A 13380-nucleotide genomic window follows, 5' to 3' on the forward strand; every position below is an offset into this window, starting at 1 on the left:
GGATGGATAACATGATGCATTTGAAAAGTTGCATTTGAAAATTATGTGACATACACTGATAAGCAATAGTATCCACCCCCCAATTTAGAGAAAGAAATGCCGCAACCTATGAGGCTTAACCCCTTGCCACAGAGCACCTGGAGCCTCCCTGCTGTGCTCCTCTCACTCACAAGCAAAGCAAGCACTCTCTTAACGATTACCTTTTTTAAACGAGCTGAAGAAGAAAGGCATGCAAACTATGTTTCTATGTTTTGTTTTAGTAGAGGAGATTGTTGATGGACTCGTGCATACAAAGGATGACTCAAGTCTGAAGGTGGCTCATTTGCAAGGACAACAAAAAGGGTTGTGATCAGCTTATTGCATTGCATGGACAACAATACAAAAGCATTTTCCAGTACGTACAAAGCATTTTCAAGAGTCATGGGGTCTCTTGATCAAATATTTGAGAGCTCGACATCAGAAACTCTGCATAATAATGTAATTGGGTACTTAGTTTTATAAAAGGAGGCCATTTATGGACCCCAGCTGCAGGACGTGCTAACTGCTTTTGTGGGAGGGATGCATACTTTACATGGAGAGTGTGGAGCCGCTCTATAATTAGCTGCAACGTTCACATCAATTTCTCTAGCAATTGGATAGCAGGGTACATAAAGGGTTCTCAATCGGCTAGTTATAGAATCAGAAAGCGTGATCCAATTAATACCAGCGAGCCCTAGCGATCTGCAGCAGATACTTATTAGTTGGGGCTTAGCTATTAGCGAGCCAGTATGGCCCGTTATAATGTGCCCGCAGCTGTTGCGCTGCTGCTTGTTGCTTCGACCACGGTGATGATGATGACGCAGCTGGATATGGTGGACTGTCAAGCCTGCTCGAAGCCCTGCTGCGGAAATTTGCCACAGGGAGGCAACGGCTTCTGCAACTCCGACCAGTGCTGCAGCCAGTTTGGTTATTGCGGCTCTGGTACTGCATACTGCGGCGCTGGCTGCCAAAGCAATTACGGGCGTTGCAATAGGGCCGCCTCAAAAGCCGCCACCTTTGCCACCACTGCAGAGTCCTCCACCAACGCTACCTCCGCGACCAACGTAACCTCCTCCAACTCGTGCTTTAAAGGTACACTAAAGCATTTCCAACCACATTGTTTTCCTCCAAGACCCTCTAACTAAAATCTCATCATAACTTTGTTTACCCACGGATGTAGCATCTTGTATATCCTATTTTTTAACACAAGTCTTCCTTTGCATGTTGTATGGATAAATGCTTAGAGGTAAAACCCCCCAAGACAAAAATCTGCACTACACATTTGAAGAAAATAATTATTAGGAAAAATTTGGACTCTCAGGGGCCCTATAAGGACTTTGACTTTCTCTCTCTTGTCCAAAACGGGTGCAGGGTAAAAAATTTAGAAATGAAATCAAAATTTTTCGGACCTTTTAGATTTAGAATGTACTCATTGAGATCTATCCATTGATATATACCCCAAGACAAAAACCTGCACTACACATTTGAGGAAATTAATTATTAGGTAGGAAATTAATTATTAGGACGCTCAACATGCAAACATAAGTGATGGTATGAAACCCGTCATAACGTATTTGTCTGAAGAAACCCAATAATACTTAGTTGCCCTACCTTGTTGTGCACATCACTTGCACTCATGTTAAATAGGAAGCTCTTGCTTTAAAGGTACACAAAATATAACATACATGTTGACCAAAGCATTTCCAACCACATTGTTTTAATTTTTCACTATGCTTCTCCTTGTAAGTTATGAGGATGGCTTGTAAGTTGTATCCACTCTACCTTGTACAATATTGCCGGCATGTATTCATGGACCTACTGTTATACTTGTTCTAGGAATTTCGTTAAGTTTCGGGATGCCAGCCAAGACGTTTTGGACCTACGCTTGGTTCAATCTAGTTGGTCGGCCTATCAGTTGGTCTGTCCCACTCCGTCATTGAAAAAAATATGAAGGAACAAATACATCATGACACACACACGTATATATGGAGCTCAAAACAACCACACACAAGGACGCTCAACATGCAAACATAAGTGATGGTATGAAAACTATCATAACATATTTGTCGCAAGAAACCCAACAATACTTAGTTGCCCTACCTTGTTGTAAACATCACTTGCACTCCAAGAGATCACACGTTAAATAAGAAGCTCGTGCTTCAAAGGCACACCAAATATAACATACATGTTGACCAAAGCATTTCCAACCAAATTGTTTTCCTCCAAGACCCTCTAGCTAAAAATCTCACCATAACTTTGTTTACCGATGTAGCATCTTGTATATCCGATGTGTTCAAGATGCAAGCATTGGTGATTGCACCTAGAGGAAAACCTTTCTTTGGGGGCTTGTGGTTGGGGGGGGGGGGGGGGGGATTTTATCTCATAAAAAAAGTTTACAAAATTATGTTCACAAAAGGATTTTCATTGTAATTGGAAAAAAACCCATCTGTTTCTTTTAAAGAAAAATGAGCCTTTTTTAGTGCCTCATGAACATCATGTAAGTAAAGGGATTTTTTAACACAAGTCTTTCTATGCATGTTGTATGGATAAATGCTTAGAGGTAAAACCCCCCAAGATGAAAACCTGCACTACACATTAGAAGAAATTAATTATTAGGAAAAATTTGGACTCTCAAAGGGGCCCTGTAAGGATTTTGACTTTCTCTCTTGTCCAAAACGGGTGCATGATAAAAAAATGTAGAAATGAAATCAATTTTTTTTGGACCTTTTGGATTTAGAATGTACTCATGGGGATCTATCCATTGATATATAGCATGTTATCTTATTCCTTATATTCTAGAAGATTTCATTTTTGATGTGATAATTCTATCTTATAAATGGAATCTCTCCCCACATTTCAATTTCAGCGGGGAGGCCATAACTTCTACAAATCAACTCCAAATTTATCGAAGTTTGGGGATTTAGCACTTAGTTTCTAAGATCTTTCCAATGATATGTTGGTTGATTAGGGTTTTTGTAAAGCATTTATGCACTTCACCGGGTTGCTCACTTTGGACAAGAGAGGAAAAGTCAAACCTCCTTTTAGGGCCCATTTGAGGGTCCAAATTTTCTCTAATGCTTGTATTTCATATACCAACCTTGTAGTGCATATCACTTGCATTCCAATGGGTCACACGTGAATAGAGAAATCATGAGAACATTCTCTTGAAAGTACATCGCACCTCTTGTAAGTGTTAGCAAAAGCAATGTTATATGTGTTTGTAACCAAGGTATCTTTCTTTCGTATGTGTGACTAACAATCTGATCATAATTGTGTTTGTAATGCAAGGGTAACATCTAGTATAACATCACATGTCTTCGAGTTGCAAGTATAGATTAGTGCATCTAGTGATCTAGAAAGAAATTGTTAGGCCTGGGGCTAAAGGGGGTGCAATATGTAATCATGTTAATGTATAACGTGAGTTCGAAAGGAGGGGTTTTAAAATACAAAATTTTTAGACAATTTAACAGAGATACATTAGAATAAGGGACTTCTATATTCAAGTTTGGAAAAAAATCCTAAAATAAGGGGTCATTTTATTCATTCAGACATATTAGAAGAGGTCTCTTCTTAATACCCCACAAACGTACCTTATATAGGGATATTGAACGGTGAACCCCCCGAGGCTTGGGGTAAGACGGGCGAGGGCCAAGGTCCAGGACACACTTGTGGTATAGGGTACATATTTAGTAGGCAAGGCCCTATATTAGGCATGGTTGGGTGAAGAGTTGCATGTGCTAGTCCCCAAGTCCTCATATTGGTATTAGAGCTCAGAGGAGCATGGCAGCCATGGAGGAGGGGGAGAATTGACATGGAGAGCTAGCATGGAGATTCTCTCTCTCTCTCTCTCTCTCTCTCTCTCTCTCTCTCTCTCTCTTTGTTGAAATGTGTATTTATATTACTTTAGATGAGATCCTATTTGAGGTCATAAGAGCCTCATAAACTGGATACACTTGTCTCACATCTTGTCGTTTGAGATACTAACACAGTCTTCCCACAATTTGTTAAAAATAATTTCCCAAGGTATAGTGTCCTTACATAGGGAGACTTTTTCAAAGCAAGCATAACGCCTTAATGTACCACTCCAATTATTGCTTCTCCTTGTAAGTTATGAGGATGGCTTCTAAGTTGTATCCACTCTACCTTGTACAATATTGCCAGCATGTATTCATGGACCTACTGTTATACTTGTTCTAGGAATTTCGTTAAGTTTCGGGGTGCCAGCCAAGACGTTTTGGACCTAGTTGGTAGGACTATCAATTGGTTTGTCCCACTTCGCCACCTTGGATAGTGGTTTCCAAATTGAAAAAAATATGAAGGAACAAATACATCATGACACACACACACATGTATGGAGCTCAAAACAACCACACACAAGGACGCTCAACATGCATACATAAGTGATTCTATAAAAACCGTCATAACGTATTTGTCGAAAGAAACCCAACAATACTTAGTTTCCCTACCTTGTTGTGCACATCACTTGCACTCATGTTAAATAGGAAGCTCGTGCTTTAAAGGTACACCAAATATAACATACATGTTGACTAAAGCATTTCCAACCACATTGTTTTCCTCCAAGACCCTCTAGCTAAAAATCTCATCATAACTTTGTTTACTGCTGTAGCATCTTATATATCCGATTTTTCAACACAAGTCTTCCTTTGCATGTTGTATGGATAAATGCTTAGAGGTAAAATCCCCCAAGACAAAAACCTACACTACACATTTGAAGAAAATAATTATTAGAAAAAATTTGTACTCTCAAAGGGGCCCTATAAGGACTTTGACTTTCTCTCTCTTGTTTAAAACGGGTGTAGGGTAAAAAATTTAGAAATGAAATCAAAAAATTTCGAACCTTTTGGATTTAGAATGTACTCATCGAGATCAATCCATTGATATATACCATGTTATCTTATTCCTTATATTCTAGAATATTTCATTTTTTGATGTGACAATTCTATCTTGTAAATGGAATCTCTCCCCACATTTCAACTTCAGCGGGGAGGCCATAACTTCTACAAATCAACTCCAAATTTGTCAGAGTTTGGGGATTTAGCACCTAATTTCTAAGAGCTTTCCAATGATATGTTGGTTGATAGGGTTTTTATAAAGCGTTTATGTACTTCACCAGGTTGCCCACTTTGGACAAGAGAGGCAAAGTCAAACCTCCTTTTAGGGCCCCTTTGAGAGTCCAAATTTTCCCTAATGCTTGTATTTCATACACCAACCTTGTAGTGCATATCACTTGCATTCCAAAAGGCCACACATGGATAGAAAAATCATGAGAACATTCTCTTGAAAGTACATCGCATCTCTTGTAAGTGTCAACAAAAGCTATGCTATATGTGTTTGTAACCAAGGCATCTTTTCTCCGTATGTGTGACTAACAATCTGATCATAATTGTGATTGTAATGCAACGGTAGCTTCTAGTATAACATCACATGCCTTCAAGTTGCAACTATAGATTATTGCATCTAGAGATCTAGAAAGAGATCGTTAGGCCTGGGGCTCGGGGGGTGCAATATGTAATCATGTTAATGTATAATGTGAGTTCGAAAGGAGGGGTTTTAAAATACAAAAATTTTAGACAATTTAACAAAGGTACATTAGAACAAGGGATTTCTATATTCAATTTGGGAAAAAATCCTAAAATAAGGGGTCATTTTATTCATTCCGAAATTTTAAAAGAGGGTTCTTTTTAATAGGGGTATTGAACGGTGAACCCCTGAGCCTTGGGGTAAGACGGGCCACAGCCAAGGTCTGGGACACACTTGCGGTATAGGGTACATATTTAGTAGGCAAGGGCCTATAATAGGCATGGTTGGGTGAAGAGTTGCATGTGCTAGTCCCCAAGTCCTCATATTCGTATTAGAGCTCAGAGGAGCATGGAAGCCATGGAGGAGGGAGAGAATTGGCATGGAGCTTCTCTCTCTCTCTCTCTCTCTCTCTCTCTCTCTCTTTGTTGAAATGTGTATTTACATTACTTTCCATGAGATCCTATCTGAGGTCATAAGAGCCTCATAAACTGGATAGAGTTGTCTCGCATCTTGTCGTTTGAGATACTGACACAGTCTTCCCACATTTAAAAGAAAATAAAATCCCAAGGTATAGTGACCTTACATAGGGAGACTTTTTCAAAGCAAGCATAACTCCTGGAAATCCAAATAAAGAACATGAACCAAACTCTGAGTGACTGCATATAGAAATTCAAGGCTGCATCGGGAAATTTGCACAATCCAAAAGTTAAAGAAAAGGCAAACAACTTGACAGGAGTTCAAGGCTGTACATGTGAATTATCCAACACCACCAGTCCCTTACATTTTTGCAGTTCCAAAAAGTATGTTTGATAGTCTCCCCGGCTTTACAAGTTGGGCATCTTCCATCGAAGGTGGCCTTTTTCAGCAGTAGCTGTCCACAAGGAAGAGAGGCAGTAAGCAGTGTCCATAGGAACACCTTGTGTTTGTGTGAGCAAGGCAGACTCCAAATTGCTGCAAGTCTCTGAATCCACCTGTGTTGAGTCCTTGAAATTTTCCAATATCGATTACATCTGGTAGAGATGTCAATATTTGGTGTGAGTAGACTGTAAAAGTCCCGTGCAACACCCTTGATCCACCTCCTCAGAACAACGGAAGAACCCGGAGCACAGTAATCCAGGTTGCTAGTGCTTTCATTCGTGTCTCTAGCACTGGCCCTGCTCTTTTGCATGAAACTAACCACTACCCCACTGTCAATCGTGTTTCTTCTGCTGTAAATTTGTTGTGTTTCGAAATGCTTTCCATACGACCACAGTGCCATGTATGTATGATACTTCCAGTCACATCCAATAGCCAGCTCTTCCTCTTCTAGAGATATGGGTTCTCCGATCTGTCGAGCTACTCTCACTGTCTTGTCCAACCATGCCATTGTAGGGAATTCACGTAGAAAAGAGAGGTAGTCTGGCAAGGGTAAGCCTCTAGTCGTTTGACTTCGCCTGAAATCCTGTCGCTCCCTATTGCGTCTCTCTTTCTCTTCTTTATACCTTTCAAGCCATTTCTGCATCGGCGCTGAATTTAGTATACAGAACTTTATGATCTTTCCTCGCATGGCCAGGTTCATTTTCTTCGGCACCCCTTGCCCTTGCAGCTCCTCTCCCACCAGTCTTGCATCCTCCTCATCGCTCCACAGTTGAGGCATTTCTGGGTCAGAAATGGATAGAAATTCGGTCGTCAATACAAGAGACTCTTGCACCAGCCATCCTTCTGCCGTGCTCCCCTCTGGACGCGCTTTTTGGCGAACAAAACTCTTAAGTGTTTTCATGAACCGCTCTAGAAAGAACATCCAATGGCTGTGGACTGTACCTGCCACTACAACCTCATCTACTACATGGACGAGCAAGTGCATTTGGATAGTTAGGCAGCTCGTGGGTAGATACTTCTCAATCATACAAACTGCCTCAATGGAGTTAGCCCTTGCGACTACAATAGATTCCTCCCATATCTCCTTGGAAGAGATCCACCGCACTAGCTCTGAAATCTTGTATATGCAGGTCTGCACTTCCTCCGTTAAACACCCCTTGATCACAATTGGAAGAATGAATTGCAAGAACTTATGCCAGTCGTGTGATTTCAATCCTGACAGTTGATCGTCACGGGTGAATGCTGTCTTGAGACATCGCATATATCTTGTTGGCGTCCTGAACTCTAAAATCACCCTTTTCACTTGTCGCTCTTCGTTTTTTAGCAATACCCATGGCGCTCTTGGAAGTTTTGTTTGTCCAGCTGCATTGGTGAAAGGCCATAACTCTGGCATCTTTCCAACTGATTGCAAATCATCTCGTGAAGCTCGATTGTCTTTCATTCCCATGAATGTCTTCCAGAGGAGCTCTCCCACATTCTTGAATATATGCATTGGATCCAGCAAATGGTTAATTAGTAGATCACCCTAGTACGCCAACGTATGGAGAATGGACAAACGTTTCATTCCTGGAACAGGCTGCCCCTCATGTTGCTCCCATCAGAGACACCACTCTTGTACATGCATAGGACGACATTCGACGTGACCAAGATGACCTTCGCGCAAGTGATGGCCATCTGGAAGATAACGGTGGTGGCCTTGATAAATTGTCTTTCGAAGAGAGGCAGAATAGCGCACATCCAAAGACTGCGCGCAAACTGGACATGCATTGTATCCCAAAGTTGTTAGCCCTGCATATATTAAATCATGAATCAGGCCAAGGCAAAGGGCTTGCGAATAGGGAGAATTTTGTAAATCAATAACCATTACCAGAAGCTTCTTCGTATCCTGCCCAATCATGCATAGTCCACATAAGAAGTCCATGGATCCTTGCATGCTGTTGTCCTACTGGTTCAACCACATCTGCTATGTCGATCCCATGCCATAACTCTAGGAGCTCGTCAACTAGTGGATCTAGATAAACATTTATGTTTTTTGCCTTGAACTTACCAGGTACAATCAAGCTTAATATCAAATGACCCTTCTTGATGGCAAGCCACGGCGGGAGGTTGTAATTGATAAGGCACACAGGCCAAGTGCTCCATGACGAGCTTCTCAAGCCAAATGGATTGACTCCATCCATTGCCATGCCCAAACGCAAATTGCGTGGTTCACTCTTAAAATGTGGCTAGGTATCTTCAATGTGCCTCCAAGCCTTTGAATCAGCGGGCACCCTAAATGTTGCGTCAGTGGATCTATTCGTAGAATGCCACCGCATCAACTTTGCAATGGAACCACAACAAAACATGCTTTTTATTCTAGGAATAATAGGGAAATTCCACAACACTTTAGCTAGCACTGTCTCACCAACTGCATCTTGTTCGTAGCAGATTGCTCCGCAGTTAGGACACGATAGACAATCTGCGAATTCATTGCGAAAAAGAATGCAATCATTTAGACATGCATGAATCTTGTTGTAGTCCAAGCCAACTGAGGTCAGAAGTTTCTTTGCGTCTGGCTTGGAGGAGGGCATTTCATTGCCAGCCGGGAGAAGTTGCTCCCAGAATAACCTGTTTAAGCCACACTAAATTAAAAAGCTCTCCGAGCACATCACCGTTGCAATCAAAAAATCTCTTTTGTAAATTACGTACCTAAACAAAGCAGTGACGCTTGCATCTGACCACCCGTACACTGAATGGAGATTCAAAAACGCCAGACAAGTACGAAGCACATATATTTTGGCGCCTTCATAGATTGGTTGACGTGCCAACTTCCTCAACATGTCTTCAGGAAATAGGCACACGGCTTCTGGTGCTGCTTCGTTCGCGTTCTCCTCGCTTGTCTGGAAGAAGGCATCCAGCATCTCCTCCATGCCGTCGTCTTCTGTCTGTAAGCCCTTTTCTTCGTCCATCCGTGGCTCTATATTGGTCAGACCTTCACGCATAATCTTTTCTCTCTCTCTCTCAGATGTAGATGCTATGTCGCAAAAATCAATACCCGTTCCGTAGGAGTCGTATCGTAGATTCTGTACGGTTTCTCTAGCAAACTCTCCGTACTTGTGCACATGCTCATTACATATCCTACGCTTGCGCAGGATTTGATACTTGCAGAGCGTGCACGAGCATGCAATCTTTTCCTCCATGTTAGTTGATGACATTGCCATCTACAATGATTATAAATGTTGTTTTAATATATATATATATATATATATATATATATATATATACTCCTCACAATGTAAACTACCTCGCATTCTCTAGTCCTGCCCAATCTCCGTACATCTCAGTCCAGAGGTGTACGGAGATTAGGACCACTGGGTCAAAATCTCGGCTTTATTGGTCAAATCCTATTGAGGCAAGCTTTTCCATGCATGGGAACCCCCCATATTTTTTTTTCTCTTTTACCAAAAATATTTCCTACTATATAAGTTACTTTTGATTTTTTCTTCCCTTTTTCACAAACGTTTTAGCCTTTATTAAATAAATAAGACTTATGCTAATCAATCACGATGTAGCATAAATAAGTAAGCTTTCTTTGTTGATCTCTCTTTTGATCTTAAATATTAAATATATATATTCTAAATTACATTATATATTTTAGTATTTTCTAATATATTTTTCATGTATGTATATTATTCCACCCTACCAAATATTTTATTCACTAGTTTTCATTTTCAAACCTCAACCCCACTTTCAAATTTCAGTAATACCTCCATCTAGATGATTGCCACTCTTTTCAAAACTCTAGGTCATGTTTTCATACACATGAAGGAGCTTACACTTGAAGGCACGAGAGAAGTCCACTCAAAGGGGACCACAAAAGACCTTTGCAGCCACAAATAATACATTATTTGGCTGAATCTTTTAAGTAAAGAAGAACCCCGAATCTGAAGGAGCGTTCAACATGAAAGATGTAGCTCGTGATCTCAACTTTTAGCTCAATTGTTTTCAGAATTTTTGGAGTTATGAACACGGAGATATGATTTTTGCAGTGGACCCCAGTTTTCTCGTGTAATGGTGACACAGGCCATCCCCAATTTTCTTCCCTCTAGAATGGCTATGGTTCTACAAGTCTTCAAGCATGATTACAAGAGACAAAGCTCTTCTAATGAGGTCTTGGAAAGTCTAGAGTGATTCTATCACCATTTTTGGAGGATCCATCCTCATCAACAATTATCCACCTTTGACAATCTCTCTTGTAAATTTCTTACCTCTCTCTTCTCTCCCTAATAAGCTTAAGTCTAGCCAAAGCTAGACTATTGTAAATATCTCCTATCCTCTACATCCTACCCACATTCTCTCTTCTTCTCTCTCTATTGACTCTGGTATTTTAAATAATGAGGAGACAAGATGGGAGCCACAGTCACATGCACCCCATTTTCCTAGTCACCAAAGTGGGACACTCACCTCAAATAGAAATATTGCTAAATCCTTCCCTCCTTCCCTATATAAGGAGGCCATGAGAGCTCACTTTGGGGTGGGGGGGATAGAACACACACACACACACACACACACACATACCTATCCATACACACTCTTGTGCTACATGCTTGTAGCATGAACCCTAATCACATAATCACAACACCATCATCATCACCATCACCATGCACAAAAGATGAGCACCACACCTCCACACCACTTGTAATTAAGGGTTGAAGGCACAATTTCAAGAAGAAGAAGGGTGGATACACTCATGATATTTCTCGTTATCAACTCCCATCTCTCCATTATGCCTCCTACGATCTTGTCCCCTTCTCATTTTCCTGCCATACGCTACCTATTGTATTCATCTTTTGCAAGCAATCAACACACTCCATCTTGGTGCCATACCTTGTGTCGCTTTGGATACATCTCATTGTGAGTATGGTATATGCTTGTTCCTTGCCATTTTTTTCTGCTTATGTTAAGGTGTGCGGATTCGCCACCATACACACCCTCTCTCTCTCTCCCTCTCATATTCCTATCATCTTACTACTTCCATCTTGAGGTGTGCGGATTCGCCACCTCTTGTATGATAAGTGAGTATACTCGCAAGTTTCTCCTACCTCATTATCTTCCTTACTAACATGCACGAGTAGGAAGCCCATTCTCACTCATTCACCACTCCTCTCACCTTATTCTCCGACCACCCCATTCCACATTTGGGCGTGGATCTTGAAATTGTTTCCATGGCATGCTTCATTGTGTATATGTATGCGTCCTAGCCGCATATCTTGCTAGGTGGTGCCCCTATTGTGTATCCCCCATGATGAGGCCATTGTGCATAGTCTTGGTGTAGAGGCCACCGGGTCTATTTTTCACTTCCGCCTCTCACTATATGGGTAGACACATACGTGCACTCCCAGGTGTACATGGCAATGCATGTAGCAGGCAAAACCCCTTTGCCTCTTTTAGTTCCATAGTTTCTTCTCTATCTACTTACCCTATCTCTCGTTCTTTCTCTCTCGATCTCGCTCTCGCTATCTCTCTTTCTCTCTATTTCCTTATTTTCCTCTCTCTCTCTCTCTCTCTCTCTCTCTCTCTCTCTCTCTCTCTATATATATATATATATATATATATATATAACTCTCTTTCTCTATCTCTCTCTCTCTCTCTCTCTCTCTCTCTCTCTACTTACCTCTCCCTCTCTCTCTTGCTCTCTACTTCCCTATCTCTCTACTGATCGAACGAGCGACTGAGCTAGGGAGATCTAGACGCCCACGACTGCGGAGGACTACACAACATCGACAGAGGCTGCATCAGAGGATCTAGCTAGGTCACTTTGGCTCGACATGCACAACGCCCGGTCAAACTACTGACCATGGAGGAGATTGATGAGATCCGCCACCGACAGATGCTGGATCTCCTATGATCTACCTATCCCACCTAGCTGGTTTAGCCGTTTAGTCCACACCCAACAGTTTAGGATTCCATAATATTTTATTTTGTCATCAGATTGTAACTTTCTTGTCTCGTGTCTCATAGGTCACTTTGGCCTTTCGAAGACGTTAATATAACATTTCATTTCATTTCTCTCTTTAATTTTTTTTCTTTAATTTTAATTTCCTATGCATACATTAATTCTCTCTCTCTCTCTCTCTCTCTCTCTCTCTCTCTCTCTCTCTCTCTCTCCTACACACACACACCTCTCTCTCTCTCTCTCTCTCTTTCCTACACACCCACACACGTGATGTAGAGAGAGAGAGAGAGAGAGGGAGGGGTTGGGGGGGGCGGAGATGGACATAATACCTGCGCAGCAAGTTTCGGCCAAGATCTGAGTAGGAAAAAATGGCCCCTGCGTGCGGGTTTTACTTTTTTTCCCCAAAATTTTTTGCATCGCTATACGCGTGGATATACACGTCGATATACACGTGGCAAATAAAGCCTTTCCACGTGTATTTCGACGCACAGTGCGACGCGTATAGCGACGCTCGCTAATTACGTCGATATACACGTGGAAAGGCATGGCCATCGATATATACGCATCGATATCTTCATGTAGTGTTGTAGTGGGAATGCCTTTCTAGCTGTCATAGTCTGGAACTCGGCTGCATCCATTGGTCATTTCCCCTTATCCAAGCTCTTGATGATTCCATGAGGTTTCATAGAGAAAGACGACCCCTGATGTTCATGGTTCATGGCTAGAGCCATTTCGTGCCTGGTTCCCTGCATAGCTAGGGGTAGAAGGAGGCCTAGACACCCCTTTATTGAGAGGAGGTGATGTATCATGAGCGGGAGCATAGGTAGAGAGGTATTTTTCTAGTTCACCAAAGGGGTATTCCCACTGACAGGTCGAAGGGAACTAGGGGATTTAACAAAGATTTTCTCCCGAGGGACCATGGTCTTACTATCAGGGTAAAATGGGATTAATTCCCTTGGTGATTGAGAGATGGTTGGTCAGTTCTTGGAGAAATGCCCCAATTTGTTACAGTGAAAGCATGCCCCTGC

General features: G+C 41.6%; 1 protein-coding gene across 1 annotated transcript in view; it reads left to right on the forward strand.

The window, feature by feature from the left end:
* The first annotated feature begins 767 nt into the window (after positions 1–767).
* The window catches only part of LOC147439796 (uncharacterized), a 59399-nt gene continuing 46786 nt past the window's right edge, over positions 768–13380 (forward strand). The window contains exon 1 of the mRNA XM_086484067.1: positions 768–1110. Coding sequence (XP_086340193.1) covers positions 768–1110 — 343 coding nt within the window. The remainder of the gene's footprint in view (positions 1111–13380) is intronic.

The sequence above is a fragment of the Adiantum capillus-veneris genome, chromosome 16, assembly GCF_014529385.1.
Source record: "Adiantum capillus-veneris isolate H3 chromosome 16, ASM1452938v2, whole genome shotgun sequence".
In the NCBI taxonomy this organism is placed as follows: domain Eukaryota; kingdom Viridiplantae; phylum Streptophyta; class Polypodiopsida; order Polypodiales; family Pteridaceae; genus Adiantum; species Adiantum capillus-veneris.